Source organism: Lissotriton vulgaris, chromosome 7 (assembly GCF_964263255.1).
Source record: "Lissotriton vulgaris chromosome 7, aLisVul1.2, whole genome shotgun sequence".
NCBI lineage: Eukaryota > Metazoa > Chordata > Amphibia > Caudata > Salamandridae > Lissotriton > Lissotriton vulgaris.
The window spans coordinates 1,539,991,828-1,540,008,194 of record NC_141695.1 but is presented as its reverse complement, the minus strand read 5'-3'; the positions used below and the strand labels follow the sequence as shown (position 1 = coordinate 1,540,008,194).

The window sequence follows — 16,367 nt, the reverse complement described above, 5'->3', positions numbered from 1 at the left end:
TTGTCATAGTCTTCCCAGATGTTATATTATGTCATTTCATATTGTGTTTGTCTAGCGCACCAATCACCCAGGCCCTTGGGCAGGTGTGAGTTCCCCGATGGGATTATGTGAAGAGCCAGGTCTTCAGCATCTTGCGGAACTCAAGAAGTGAGGAGGTGACTCTGATGGGCTGAGGCTAGTGCATGTGAGTTGAGCCAAGAAAAGAAGTTGTCGGAACCACTGGAGGGAAGTGGGTGGAGCCAGAGGAAGTGGGTGTGGTCCCTTCCCCAAAGTCACTGTGTTCCAACAGAGCAGGGTAAACCTAAACGCTTGATCAATAGTGCTTATATAAGCCCTGAACCCAGCTTCAGTGAAGATAAGACATTACATTCATCAATCCACTCTTGAATTTTATTAAGCACTAGCCGCCCCATTACCTTCTGTAGGCAATCAATTTAACTGATGGGCCTACAGTTCCCTGGGCATAATTTGTCGGCTTTTTTGTAAACCGGAATAATTTCTTCTCATTGACAAGATACTGGAACTGGGGCTCCCTGAGCAATGGCATTCATCAACAATAGGATATATCGGCACCATCTATCCTTGCCAGAAAGGAATACGTCCCTAGGGATACCATCAGGGCCTGGAGCCTTTCCGGACGTTATGGTGTTAAGTGCTGCTTCCACCTCCTCCCTACTAAAGGCCTCCTCTTGATAGATTGACCTGGTGATACCCACATCTTCAGCTGTACTTGCTGCATATTGGGGTTTGAAGTGGTTCACCCAGTCAGTCTGTGTCACATGATTTTAGGTCTGGCTGGCCTGCCCTCCTCTATCCCATTTATAGACATTCCAAAACTGTTTGGTGTTTTTCATTGCACAGGCCTCCCTAAGTTCCTGCCATCTTTTGTTGTCCCATGTTCTCTTTGCCTTTATTTGGGTAGCCCTATAGACATACCTGGCTCTTCGCACAGCCAGCGGGTCACCTACTTTAATGGCATACCCCAGATCTACACGTGCTTGACGACATTCTTTGTTAAACCAATGGCCATGTTTCTTATTTGTAGCCTTTTTATTCTTACCCTGCTTGAAGAAATAGGTACACAAGTGGGTAAATAGATTATTATGGATGCAAGTAGATTGCTGTAGGGTCAAAGAGTTTACTACACAGACCTCTAGCTCGGTTATTGCACCATCCATACCCTTTTCGATGCTTTCCAGCAATTCGGGCATCTCAATTACTTTTATCCATCTAAGGCGTCCCCAACTGGAAGGCTGCCTCCGGATTGTCAACATACAAGGGATTATTTCTACTAAGACAGGTCTGGACCTTCAATACAACTGTCTTATCTGGGTTAAGCGAGGTACTAGCTACCCGCGTGGTGGATGCTTGGTCGTCGGTAGAGTTAATATTTTCATTGCCTTTGTAATGTTTTCGTTTCCTTTGTGATTACCCTTCCTAGGGGGATTGGGGACCTAGTAGGATTGTCCTTACTATCTTTTGTAGAACTAGCCAGGGCTGCCGGTGGGATAACTTGGAAAGTACCCTGCAATCACCCCTGGAGACCCTTTGAGACAACTTTCTTTCACCTCAGCCCTCCCTCTTCGTGTTGGATCTAGAGATAATAGTTTGACCATTTTTGTTAGCTCCACTATCATACCTCTCAAGGAGCCCACTTCTAACCAAAACTTAGTAACCAATTGAATCACATCCTGCCCTGCCTCGGGGTTACCTAGCCCTATCCCTAGGCTTTGTATATCTGGTATAGGTGGAGCCTGGGCCGACGGACGCCGACCACCCTCCCCTTCTTCGTAGTTGGCTAGATCCGTCAGGAGCTGAAAAGTATTGGTACAGATAATTATAGGGTCAATATGTTCATTGTTAAGCTGGGTCATAATCGGGCTGGTGTTAAGAGGGGTTCTCCCCTTTGATCATTTACCCCTGCTTCATTGTAAGAGACCAGTACTTTATTTTTTGATTTCTGAAACATAGCGGGGATAGCATGGTTGGAAAGTTTGCTCGACTGGGAATGGGGTTTGTTGCAGGTAGGTAGTTCCAATGGAAAAGACTCTAAAATTCCCTCACATTCATTGATTAAGGTGTCAATACGATCCATAACACAATTACTACCTGCACCTTTTAGAAGTTTCCTTGCCTTTTCCCCCTATTACCTCTGCTCCCTCCAGTCCCTACAGCATCCCCCCATTCACTGCCTTCTTCTGTTATCTTTTTCCCATGTCCCTAGATTTAACCGCCAAGCAGATAGATTTGCTAGCCTCCACTACACCTGGGGACCCTGGTAACTACAGAAGGCGAAAAGAAGATAAGAAAAAGAAAGTCCACAGTGTCCAACAATCTCACAGAATCCACCAGGTAGGTCGCAGGCAACGCGAGCAGAAACACTACCATAGATTACAGTCCAATAGACTCATGGCGGCCACAGCATTAAGACCTCTCCCAAGCCATAAATGAAACTGAGGGGTGGCCCTGCCCTGTCTCTTCCTGTCGATGACGGCCAAGGACAGGCCAGCCATTGGCCTGGGCTTTGCCCGGGCGCCGCCCGCGTACATCCTGCGCCCTGGTGGGAGAGGCAGCGCTATAAGCGCAATGGCAACGCCCTCTCACCGGCAGCACCTGGCGTGAAGCACCACAGTGACACAGTGCAGCGCTGTAAGTGCCAGGAAGCGCTGTGTGAGTGGCGAAAACCACTGGTGCTCCGGTCCCCCTTTAGGCTTAGCACACTGATGGGATTGGCCCCCTGGCCCTTGATAACAGGGGCGAAAGCAACAAGGCAGCAACAGTTAGTCCTGCGCGGCGGTGGGAGGGACAGTGCTATAAGCGCGATGGCCATGCCTCCCTCTCACCAGTGGCACCTGGCGTGGAGCAAAGAACATTGGGACTTTTAGTCCACAGTAACACGGTGCAGCGCTGTAAGTGCCAGGAAGTGCTGTGTGAGCGGAAAAACCTGCTGGTGCTCCGGTCCCCCGTTAGGCTCAGCACACTGATGGAATTGGCCCCTGGCCCCTTATAACAGGGGCGAAAGCAACAAGGCAGCAACAGTTGATTTCAAATGTTGTAGCTGACTAGTAATACTGCTTGCCAAGCTCACTTAATAACAAGCTACACTAATCACTTGTTACACTTTTACTGACAGTCATGAACTGCACGCAACACGTTGGCAACCGCATCAACTTTACTAAACGCCAGGATGTTTTCCCATTGTAGTGTCATCATGCTTTGCTTGAGTAACTAAAGAGTCAACAAAGCCATCTAAAGTGCAAACCATCAATGTGAACCCTAATCTGCATTAATTCCTGTGATTCTAAACATGGTCTCAGCAGTCTTCTTTATACATAGTCTTTCACAAACAGCATCACCGATTGTGTCGCTAAAGTGATTAGAGCCAGAATATTGATTCTGCTATTGTATGGCACTGCACACAAATTCGGTGAATCATTAGCATGTACAGGAAATGGGGGAGGCTGATGTATCAAGCCTTTCTGAGCAGGGCACAAGTCCTAAAAAAAGAAGTGGGGGGACTCTCCAAGGTAGGCGTGGTCAAAGGAAGTGACATCACGACAGGAAGTGACATCACGACAGGAAGTGACATCACGACAGGAAGTGACATCAAATGTAAGGCAGAGCTATCATTTGCATATATTGCAAGATTTAACAATTGAAGCTGCTTGGTACTTAAGCCTGTGACTTAAGGTCCCTGTATGGAGGAATTAGCAGTTTACAGATAAATACAGACAGAAAACAATGTGTTTACTGTCTACTGTCTACATTTATTTGGTCATCTCCCGAATAGGCAGATTGCATAATGAGCCTCGGGAATAGAACTGCACAGTTTTTAACACTGCCCTCTGTTGTGCACAAGTCCAATAAGAGCCTAGTTGTCTCAGCCCCTCCAGGTGACTTCCTCTGGCCTAGGAGATGTCATGGGAGATGTCATGGGTGTAGTCATACCAAAACAAGCCAGTTGTGGCGCATAGATGCAACCCAGATTTTCAGGGAAATCTCAGTGTTTCCTTTTTAGGTCTGTCTTTCTATGAACATACCTGTGCTGGAATGGCTGAGCAGGATCAAGCAATCAGGGGAATTGTAAGTGCGCTACTCACCTGTGAGGGTCTCAAGGCGCTGGTGGGGGGAATGGTGAGGGGGGGTGCAATCTGTCTAACCGAAGAGAGGATTCTATATCAGCCTCTGCGGGATGTGATTATATACATTGGTTTTATATATTACGGTAGTTGAGATTTATACTGCAAAATGTGTCATACGTTTCTTCTGGCCTATTAAGAGTATATATATGGATTTAGAATTTCTATAGGAGTGTACATACTCTGTAAAAGGGATGAGTTGGGCATCTGCCAACACAGGAAATGTCCTGCATCCGCCAAACCCCTTATAACATCCAAAGAGCAAAAATGACTACATTGCAGGCGGACCCACTACACAAGGACATGGCTACCAATGGTGCAGCAGGTGTAGCGACAATAGGGCTCAACGCTGTGAAGGAAACACTCCACATAATTATTATTATTTCTATGTTGGCATTAGGGTCCAGGCACCCTTGCTGGGCCACGACAACCATATCTGATGTCCAACTATTTCATTTAGCAACCTAGTACAGGTCAGAGTTGGAGCCTTGGTTCTCTATACTCCTTGGACATACGTACCTGGTTTAAACGTTGTCACTCGAATAATGCAAATCAGCTGCACCACGTTTTCCACATAATTTCTGATTTACTGCATTGGTCACACAATCCGTCATCTGTTTAATAATCTGCAGACTTGAACAAAGAAAATACGTCTAGCCGGGCAGTGGAAGGCCCTATGCAGATGTTGGCTGGTCGCCTTTCAGTTGCTTATTACTGTATTTAAATGGTACACTTGTACTAATTGTGTGAAACATTTGCCCTAACAGTGTTAAAATGTAAAAAAAAATTGCAAAGTTATGAAATAGCAGCATCACAAAATGTGCCACATTACCTTACATGATGTGCTTTTCTTGCAAATTGTTTTAGTCAAAAAAGTGTGGTTGACAATTGAAAACCCGCTGTCCCTGGATGACTCTTTATAAAATGCGTCAAACAAGTCCAGAAAGGTTTACACACGCATCTCACAAAATATGCAGTGTAATCAACTATGTTTGAAAGATCTCATTTTTTTACGTTCATACGTGAGTAGGCCTTGTAGCCCAGTTTTGCTCTGACTTCTGGCTCTTGTATCGCTGTATTTATAATTAAATAAACAAGACTGCAAGGACCACAATGCAACAGAAGATCCTGGACTGAATAAACTACTCACGCACAGACCTTGAAAACTTCAGAACTCATGCTGTTTAAGGGCGCATGAAGGTTTTAAGAATAGGCTTCTGCGACAGCAAAGTAAATACAAATATACTAAGAATCTCAAAATGACAATACATTGTTTATTTCCTAAAATGCCACCTGTTGATTTCCCAGCAGTGGTTTAAATGGTGCACTCCTTGTTTAACGTGCTCCCTGCATTTGAGCAGCTCTGGCATACGCCGCCTATAGATTGCCCTGAACCCTCTCGTTCTTTCCACCTGCTGTTTGGAGTGCATGTTTAACAGCTACTTGAACCCCTGTATTTCTTCCCAACCAGTTCAATATTCTGCATAGCGTCCACCGGCCCCTGCTGCGTGCAGAAGGAGATTCTACAATCGCTGTGTTGATATCTCCCTTGAGACAGTGTCTGTTTGTTTACACGGGCGAGGTGTCAAAAACGTAGCACTCTCACAGACAGTTTTATATTGATCTTGTCTGTGCAGTTTGGGTTCATCCTAGTGCTTTCATTGGACTACAGTGCGAGAGTATGGCAGGAGGCATGGTGTCTTTAACCCTCCCCCTCCCGCTACCAGTCCATGGGGCGCCGGTCCTACCGCAGTTCGGAGGGGCTGGTCTGACTGATGCTATTCACCAGTCTTTGAAGGTAGCCTGGAGGTGTGACCTTTGCTTAGTGCATTTCCAGCCTGCCTTTCACACCTCATTTAGGTTGATGAAGGGGATGGCAGGAGCCTGCCGCCCATCAGACTGGCACCGGCGCCATGGAGAGCTGAGCCACCCTTTGCTTGAACTGACACCTGAGGGGCTATTGATGCTGGTTGATGGGAGCACAGTAAGGTGTAAGGGAGTGGGGGCGACATACCGACTCAAAGTAATTTACAAACGAGGGAGGCGACTGTCTGCCGGGGGCGCGGAGGGGGGCTCATGGCTGGGAGAGGAATCTCGAGCAGGGCAGGCAGCAGCTGAGGCCGGGAGTGGAGTCTCGAGTCTCGAGCAGGGAAGTCTGGAGTGGGAGGCGGAGGCAGGTCAGGCAGCAGGCAAGGATGGACGCGGTTTTGATGGAAAAGGGTGGACGGCGTTTTGATTGAGCAGGGTGGACGGCATCCACCCAGGAAAACCCTCGAAAATAAGTGGGGGGATGCCGTCCACCCGCGTGGTACCCCGACTCGTGCCCTGTTTCTGAGGTTGTAAAACCCACAAGTTGCAAAATAACAGGCTTTGTGGTTTCAAAAACCGTGCTTGAACATAGAAAATTAAGAGTGTAACGATTAATTGTAGAACCTGGCCTTCTCTACAATGTTAGCCCACATTTGTGCCTTTCTTTGCTGAACCTGTTTTTGTTGGCATTTAGGACTCTGTGGTAAGTGCTTGTGCAACCTGCAGTACAGTTCTAAAATGCCATTTCGACCTGGAAAGATAAACCTTTTGCCAGAGATACACTTTCCTTTTTAATGCTTTTAAATCAACACCTAAGATAAATCCTAAATGCACGGTTCATGGTATTAAAAAAGTAGGACATGTGTACTTACGTTTTACACGTTTTGACAGTGAAAAACTTCTACAGTTGTTTTTCACTGTTGTAAGGCTATCTCTCCTGTAGAATAATGCTGAGTAACCTTGTTACACTTAATGAGTGAGAAGTTCATTTAGGGGCTAGATAGAAAAATACATCTTCAACTCTTCTAAATTGTAATTTAAAATCTTCTTTAGTGATAAAGTCAGACAATTCTGAAAATGCCACTATTAGAAAGTAGCTATTTCTCCTTGAAAGAAAGGTGCCTTTCTGCCAGGGTCACATAAATGTGTATGGCTCTTCCAGGGCATTTTGTATTTTCCTTCCAGACTTTGGTGTGGGGAAGGGCGTTTCTCTCTTGAACTGGATGGCCTGGGGGGTTGTACTCAGCCTTCCTGATCGTCAAAGTGTAGACTCAGGGCTTGCCCACCCCTTCCTGACTTTTACAAATTCCCTGCCATGCAACTGACAACTGCAGCTCACACCTAGGACTGTCTAGACATTGTTACCCAAGATAGTTTGGTGCCCAACCCATGAAAGGAAGAAAGTTAGAAGAATGTTAGACAAAATCAGGCACTGAGGATAAAAGTGGCACCTTCAGAGCCTCTCATCAGAACACTTCTGAGCTTGTGGAACTTTCAAAAAGACTGCACTGGTGCCTGAAGAAGGGAGATTGGACTTGCTTGCCTTGAACTCAGGCTCCCCAGAAATGACTCCAACAGTCAGTTGGCAGACATCCGGTTTGAGCTACAGGGACACAGCAAGCTTCCTGAGGCCTGTCCCTGCAAATACCCAGGTGAGCCGCAACATGTTGACTGGCCTGGACTTGCATGCGCTCTGCCTCTGGCCTGTGCTCAGAGTGAGGTCTGATCCCCAGAAGATGTTGCAATGCCCTGTATTCATGGCTGGCATCAGAGAGCAGTCCTCCTGCCTCAAAATCACAAGTCCTGTGCTCCAGGTAAAGATACTGATGTTTCTGGACTCTGCAGCGTAAAAACACTCCTCTTGTTGCCTGACAGTCATCCATGACTCCTGCTGATGTGATTATCCAGCGACAACATGCTTTTTGCGCCAGCCATGAGATCCAACACCAAAAGGAGAGTCCACTTTGTCCACCAATGTGGAGTTCCTTTGTCAACTGACTCTCCACGCAAAACAGCAACCATCCGAGATGCCTATCATGCTACTCTTCCCAACAACAGCCTGCTCACCTCTAATAACAATGCGAAGTTCCGCTGCAGCTCTCTGCATGGATGTGTTTGTGAGATGAACTTGGTCCCTGTATCCATCCCAAGCTCCATTGCACTCAGTCTGAACTTGTGACTTTGACAGGTCCAGTGTAACAAAATAACCACACTAGGTACTTACTGCTTTTTGGTGCTACTTTCACTAGAAAACAAGTAAGAATTAGGAATTTAATAGTGTGGTGTTTTCACTCTATTGCTGTTTGAGTGCTGCATAAGTGTCTTACATATTGCCTCGAAGTTAAGCCTCACTGCTTTTGTGCCAAGCTACCAGAGGTTAAGCGGAGGTTTATTTTGTGATTGTTGAGGTTCACCCTGAAAAGGATTGTGCTTATTAATTGAGTGGGGCTCTCACTCCTCTCAACTAATAACCCTATTACTCATGATAATGAATTTCAAAGAACAGGAAAGGTGAAAGGGGCAATCCCCGGCTTTGCAAAATGGTATGGCATACATCAGTAACTTGCCATTGCAATTAAGGTTGCAAACCATGAATCACACACTGATACCCAAAAGGAAACCAGCTTCTATCTTGTAAATGCCGAATGCTGGCATCAGTGGAGAAGCGGGGCAGACCATGGTCCAGGGGACTGCTGCTTGCTAGCCCCAATGTCTTTCACTGAATGACAGTTTTTCATTTCATTACAGCTTCATTACATAAAGCTGTTTATGAGAATTTGCCTAGCTTTAGTGCTGGTAAGTTCCAATTCTATGGCAGGACCGGAGGCTTCCTATTATGCCTTACTTTCTTCACTTTATTTCATGTCTGCCTTGCCACAATCCCCTAAAGAACAGGTCTGGAAATAAATAAAAATTGACATTCTGAGAATGCAGGGTTGGTAGTATGCTTTTTTTCCTCAGCACTCCTCTCATCCACTGGGGGTTGTTAAAAGTATCCTGTCTCATTTATGTTGATGAGGAAGGACTTTTTGCTCATCATTCTGAACTGTGGCATTCCTCTGCAGCTAATTGCTATACCAGTTGAAACTAAAAATGAGGTTGAGTCATAAAGCACCATGGATCTAATTTACGAGCCCCTGTCAGCTCCAGTGTGCTGCTGGAATGCCACTTTTAGTGACGGTCGAGCAGAGCACACTGCAGGCCCATATTTACAAGGCCACTTAAAGTCACTCTGCATGGCTTTTCGTGACCTCACCCTGTGATAGGGAGGTGTGCCATGGGCGTTACAGTGGATGTTCCCACGTAACACTCATGGCATTTGACATTCCCAGGTTTATGGGATTTCGTAAACCTGGGAATGTGCAAAGGCCTATGCCTCACCAGGGGTGGCGTACGGGAGGCACAACAAGGAGAAATAACATTATTTCTCATCGGTTTTTTTCTCTTTCTATGTGTGCTGCCTACAGTGGCACATAGAAAGAGGAAATAGCCTCCATTGATTATTTTTGTGCAGAAAGGGACACCTTCCTGCACAAATAAAATCACCCTTAAAAAGCAGACACTCTTGCAGCAAAGCGCAAGGGTGCCTGCGTTGGTGCATGGAAGCCATTTGTGTTCCAGCGCACGGGGAAAGGAGAGGAATGCTCCATATCTGATAAACATGGAGCATTCCTGTCCTTTTCTTTTAACGTAGGGCAGCCCAGTGGAAAGGCTTATGGCTTTGCCCTATGCCAAAATATTGTAAATGAGGCCCCCTGTGTGCGTGTGCAGAAAATACAATCTGCTTTGTCCTTAGCACATTCACAGTATTTGCTTCACAAAAGTGACGCAAACTGGTGCAAAATCTTTGTGTGGAATTTACATTCCATCGCAAAACGTGTTTGGACCGGAGTGGTTGCCCACTAACATAAAGCAGCGCTTTGCACTATTCTGCGTCACAGTGACATTCAATGGATTTTACACAGAAGTTCCCATTCAACTTTCCACGTGTACTTTAATTCAAAGCTCTATCTACTAATAATAATAGACAGGGCTTGGCGTACAAAATTAACACCTCTTTGAAGCAGGCGTTAAAATGAGAAATTGTTTTATTTCTTGAAACTTTTCCAACTTTGTACTTCTGCTGCATTGTACAGCACACATTCAAAATGGGAAAAGTTTAAAAGTTTGTCTAGGAATAGTATTTTGTACTGGGAAGGTAACTTGCTAGTACAAAACGTATACTTGAAAGGACGTCTTTGCACTACTGTGTGAGTGTGTGGTTTTTTACAGCCTGATTGCAGAGGCGTAGCCAGCCACTGTGCCACCCGTGGCGGTCTCTGCCTTTGACACCTGCGGCGGCCATTGTAGGAGCCGCTTGGGGGGGGGGGGCTGGAGTGCTCGAGATTTTCCTGCGATCGCCGCCCCGCGGCAAACTCATTGAAGAGTGAGGGGCAGGGCCGGTTCTAGGATTTGCGAGGCCCTGGGCTGAAAGGGCACGTGCGAGGCCCCCTCTAATTTACATAAGTGGCCCCTTGCAAGGAGACCCTTCACAGACACTGTGGGGGCCCCATTGTCCAGCATTTTGGCGCCCCCACAGTTTTAACTTTTACTCCACAAGCATTTCTCACACCGTCATAGGTGTGAGAATTGATTGTGGTCTAAAAGTTAAAACTGTGGGGGGATTTAAAAAGTGGAAAACATGGATAAACAGAGGATCAAACTATCTGAATTTAATTCATTTGATTCATTCGGATATGTGGCTGTGCATCTTGGTGAATCTGAGTAGGTTCCCTCGTGTTTTGTTAAAACTGTGGGGGCGCCAAAATGCTGGACAATGGGCCCCCCACAGTGTCTGTGAATGGTCTCCTTGCAATTGAGGGAGCGTCTCTGTCTCCCTCCCCTATGCCTCCTGACACCATCCATGAGAGGCCCAGGGAGGGGGCCCCCTCCAATGGACCTTAATTGCAGGCGACACCTTTCTTTGTAATAGATCGCCAGGGAAACAACAACAGGAGACATCACCAGTGAGTGGCCCCATGCTGGTGGGCTGAGTGCGAGGCCCTGTGCAGCCGCCCACGCTGCCCATGCCTAGCGCCGGCCCTGGTGAGGGGGGGTTATGGGTGAGGCCGCCACCCCAAAACTCATGCCGTCCTGGGTGGACCGCACTCCCCGCTGCCCCCTTGCCACGCCACTGCCTGATTGTGCACCAACATTAGGAAGTGGACCGGACAGTGCCATCAATTAATAAATATGGCACTTCCTACTGTCGCTCTCTGACGCAAAGCCTCAAATTTGGTTGCTGAGCTGCCTTGTGTGCGCTTTTAGTAAATCTCCCCCTTAGGGCCTGAAGACCTGTGACATGTTCCAGCTTTCGCTGACTTCCCTACGTCAACACAAAGGTCCATACACTAATGTTTCGAAATTGCTCTTTAGCATGCAGTGGTTCACTATGACACCATGCAAGGACACGCTCTTACACTTGTTCTGTTGTTCCTCATAAACAATTAGCAGGGATTACTAAACGTTTGAAAGTTATAATTAATAAAAGTACAATTCGAGTCAGAGACATAGTAATTATGATTCACAGCTTTTCCGCGAAAACAATTTACTAGTGAGACTCATCCAAGTCTACTATTTTCTGTGTTGTTGTAGTGAAATCAGGCATCCTTTTTATTTTAATTAACGATCACTGCACCCAGTTTAATTTTCACGGAGACGCATTGGATACTTATTTAGATAGGCTGATGCAATTCTAAAAATAGGCACCAACAACGGGGCATATTAACAAGGGCAGGCGATAATTATCACTAAGCGCACTTAGCGCTAGGATAATTATCGCGGGCCAACTCTGAATTTTACCGCGGAGATTGCATGCTATCAGCAACGCAATTCCCCCTTGCGCCACCACGGATGCGTCCCATCAAAATTGCGGCGCACCATGGCGTAAGGAGGGGCAGATGCGTGACGCATCTTGGAGCGTAAGGGCCGTACATTGCTGGAGTCGCATCGCAAGCGCGACGCAACTCCAGCAATGCACATGGGCCGCACATACTAAACGTGGTGCGTCAGTCCTTACGCCTGTTTCAAGCAGGCGTAAGGGGTTTGATGCAGCGGTGTCGTAAAACTGACTGCGTCAGTTTTACGGGGCTTTCCAGCAAAGGAACGCCCACCCTACAATGGAGCGCCCACATGAAACCTTACGCAGGTTTCATGTGGCGCTGTGCTTTACAACGTGACGCATCTGCCAAGATGTGTCACGTTGTAAATAAGTTGCAACCTGGCACACGATATACGCCACCGCTGCGTCACAAAAGTTGACACAACGGCGGTGCAAATATGTCGCAAAGGGCTTGTAAATCTGCCCCTAAATTATGTGGGAGACTCAGAGGGTACATGTTCCTATCAAATGTGATTGGCAAGACTAGTTTTACACTCAAATTCGACATCAACCTCTAAGTGAGACCATTGAAGGATATTACATTCATTTCATGATAGTTATACATGATTGTTCCTTCTGTCCTTAGAAATATTGGTACAAAAGACTCTCGCGCCGTCTCCCACCTGGGCTTTTCAGAGCCAGTCTCTGTAATAGGACGTGAACATTTTAAAGAGCAAGTTGGACACCCAGGTCGTCATTTGACCTTCCTTGCTAATATGAGTGGACAAACTCCGCATTTGTGTAGGTTAATTGCCAACTCTTTAATTCTCAATTTACATTTTTGAATTTACAATGCGAAATAGGAAGGGTAAATGGATTTTATTATTTTAATACCAGTGTAACTGGTGTTATACCTGAGTGCAACACCAGGAAGGACATACTTGTCAGTCAATTCATAATCGAATCATCACTAACATGGGGCGGAATGTTTTTATTGTGGCGCCAACAGCTTAATAATGGCCTAGGGCCCAGAAGCACATGTTTTATTGAAATGAACAAGGACAGAAAATGTCTCTGCTAGGGAGTGGCGACTAAATAGAAGCTCTCTGCGATGACGTCTAGTTTATTTTCTTTATGAAGCTGGTAGTCATCGTGCATTTTCTGACACAGCCCATTTACTTGTCACATCTAAATGGCCGTCGAAAGTCAACAATTGTTTAAATCTGTGCTTCTTATGCACATGAACATGAAAAATTATTATTATGTTTTATTTCAGAGAAAATCATTCCTCCTTTTGTAGACATGAGTGGATGTCCAAGATGGCTGACACATTTGCAGAAGTCGGGAACAAGTTCACTGAGAGACTCCAATTTAATATTTTGCATTTGTAGATGGATGCTACAAAAGAACCAACAATCATGGCTGTTCGGCTGATTTGTAGCATGAGAAATTATAATTCTGTTTCTTTCCTGGATATCTTTATGTACGTTTTCTGTCAAAGCCAGAGTAAAATTACAAATTCTTAACTTGGTTTTTGATGATTACATTGGCTGTGGTGGGTCTCTTTTTCTTATCTCGGCTGATATCAAACTGATAGAACTCCATTCTTTCAAACATCTGGTCCTACTTGTGCCCTGGATAAATGTCTTGTGTTGACTGGAGGTTATCAGTACTAGATCACACACTGTGGAATCAGTTACACTGACAATAAGACACGAACAATCACTGCAGGTGTTTGCAAATCTCTGAAAAGATGCCTGCTCAGTTGACTGGTTCGAATAGCAGATTGGGGCAGTGGTCTCTGACAGCGTTTCTTCCCAATTTCTGCACCCAGGTATGGTTTTGTCTGTATAGGTCACAATATAAACAGCTAAATAAATAAATACATAACATCTTTTTTCAGGATAAATGCCTTATGCTTCAATAGACTGTATTTCAAATTTGGCCTAAAAGTTGCAAATATTAGGTTGCGATCATATCAGTTCACAATTCACAGCATTTCTCCTTCAATGGAAAATTATTTGTTGTAGATCTTTGTTGTATATTATTTGTCATTTGCACAAGGTAGCTGAGGGAAGTGCAAACTGGGTAAAAAATATCATTTACTAGCAGTGAATGGCGAGTTTAAACGATATGGTTTTAAAAAGGGACCATCCTACGAAATATAACATAATTTTCTCAAACCTCAAGCATACATCAACAGAAAAGGCACGTGTGAGAATTCATACTATTGGTAATTGTTGGTGGTGCTGTAGTAGCTATTACAGAACTGTTATTTTTTCTTTTTACTGAAAAGACCCTTTAATCGATCATTCTGTATACAATTTTAAAATAGAGTTAAGCTTATTTGTAGCCTTTATCTGCTATGGCTTACTAATGATCAACTTAGGAACATGACAGGATCACCTTCTAATAATCCAAAACCTACAATCACCCCAAGGTCAAAAGAAGTCAATGCGAGTCTCCAAATCTGCCAACTTCACTCTTTGTCATTGTAAATCCTAAACACAAAATGGGTCTCACATTTCAATTTTCGGAAAATATGATCTGTTCTGCATGTCATAGTTTATGAAAGACTAGCTTACCCGTTGTCCGTTGCTGCGATCTCAGAAGAAAGGAATGTTGCTGCTGCTCAGAAAGATAATTATCTCAGTTTCCTATGTTTTCTGGGATTGGCCTATATCTTTTGAGTACCTCTGAATTGCCTTTTAAGGTGAAATTTTAACTTTTTTCTCTGGTTTGTGTACGCTTTCTAATGATACTTGTGTCTCGCACTCGATATTGGCCCCTGTGTCTTTCACCCTAGACTACTTCCCCTCCGGTTCTATTTGGAACCGGATTAGGCCTCATCGCCTTTGGTATACTTTTAAATGCGAGCTCAAGAGCACAGCGCTTACACGCTCATACCTTGTGCCCCCATCACGACTCGGGTTCATTTCCGATCCCGCACCGTCTAGCCAACACACCGTCTTGGCACAACGAAGACTGATTCGACATGTTTTGCCAGCTTCTCCGGCCCCCTCAACACGCGTAACTGCGCTCGAGGATGGCCGGGTTACATTAGAGGAATTCACCTTCGGTTCGATTCTCGATGGTCGTTTGTTTGAGAAGAACGGGTTTGATCAGTTTGTATGTGAACCGCTTCTAATCTTGCTTCGATATTTAAAAAACTTTTTTATGCCAGACACCTTTGCTGGAGTGTACTCAACAACTTTCTCAAGTTTCATGGCGATCAGATGAATGGTGTAGTAATGCATAAAGGACAGACATACAGACATACATTAGTTTTTATATATATAGATTTGACGTCTGAAATGGTGAAACAGGATAACACGAGCTAGAATAACTGAATAAAATGATCTAAACTCAACCAAACAAAACCAAAAAGACAGTCAAGAACATTCCTAAAGCATTGACACCTTCAAAAATTTCAATGAAATATTGAATGCAGAGGAAAATGTGCATTGTGTAAAATCTTTCATCCTTGTGTAAGGAAACCATCTACCGTTAATGTTTGTATTTTCTGGAATTTGGTCTGCGTTACCACCATTTGCATGGTCTCAAACAGTTTCTAGCAATGGATTTCATGTAGAAAAGTGCCTTTTTTATTGAAAATGGCGAATATCAAAATCTTACATCTCCAATTTCTGTCCCCTTGGTTCTTCCTCCTCCCTTCCATCAATACAAGTAACATAAACCTTCCTTTATATTTCAATTTTGACTCCTTCAATATTTTTGTCCTGCAACTATATTGTCCCTTTTCTTTAGGTCTAGAAACAACATGATGTGCACTCACCTGACATGGTTTTCCTCTACCTTCCACCTGTTCACTGGTTTCTAATCCTGCCTTCTTCAGGAGTGTTTACCAGAACTGCAAGGTGCTCCAGATTCCACCCTTATATGTACTAGCCCATAAACCAAAGAGAGTACCAGGTGTCCGCCATACTAGTTAAAATTCCTTTGAGCTGTCTCGATTATTATCTTCTCCTTGACTCTCATACCAGGAATTTTCAGTAGCTGGCTTCCATTTTTTCTCACATGTTACAGGATTACTACAGGAAGTGCATGAAAGGTAGACAAGGCCTACGTTTTTATTTGCACGTGTCAGAGATGTTGTCACATCACCAGTGAAGGCTGGCTGACCAGGTGATGATGCTCGCTTCACACGCAATCCTGTTTCATGCTCAGGGTTATATTTGGCAAAGCATTTATTATTACACGTTCTTGGAAGTGCTCCACGAGCTTCCTGCAGCCCTGCTATTATACAGAGCTAATAGTTTTTATAAGGGATGTGTCATATTTGCCAAAATGGGCTCATGCATGTGGATGCATGCTGCAGTATGTCACAGATAGAAAGAGAAACAAGCATTGGCATATCCAATAGGTCTCGCCTTTGGGACCTTATAAGTGTTAAGCCATGCAACAGTTGATGTTGTTGCACCAAGGATATTGTGCTGCATAACTAAATACTTATAAGGTCCCAAAAGCTCCTTTATACGAAGAACACTACAGGAGTGTGGATGACTCCAATGAAGGTCGCCCGCATTGATAGTTTTAAG

General features: G+C 44.8%; 1 protein-coding gene across 1 annotated transcript in view; it reads right to left on the bottom strand.

Annotated features, from left to right (window-relative positions):
• Positions 1-15,737, bottom strand: part of LOC147705959 (protein-glutamine gamma-glutamyltransferase E-like) — a 105,119-nt gene extending 89,382 nt beyond the window's left edge. Inside the window, exon 1 of the mRNA XM_086932423.1 lies at positions 15,605-15,737. Within this exon, the coding sequence (XP_086788549.1) occupies positions 15,605-15,611 (7 nt within the window). The 5' untranslated portion in view covers positions 15,612-15,737. The remainder of the gene's footprint in view (positions 1-15,604) is intronic.
• Positions 15,738-16,367: the final 630 nt, after the last annotated feature.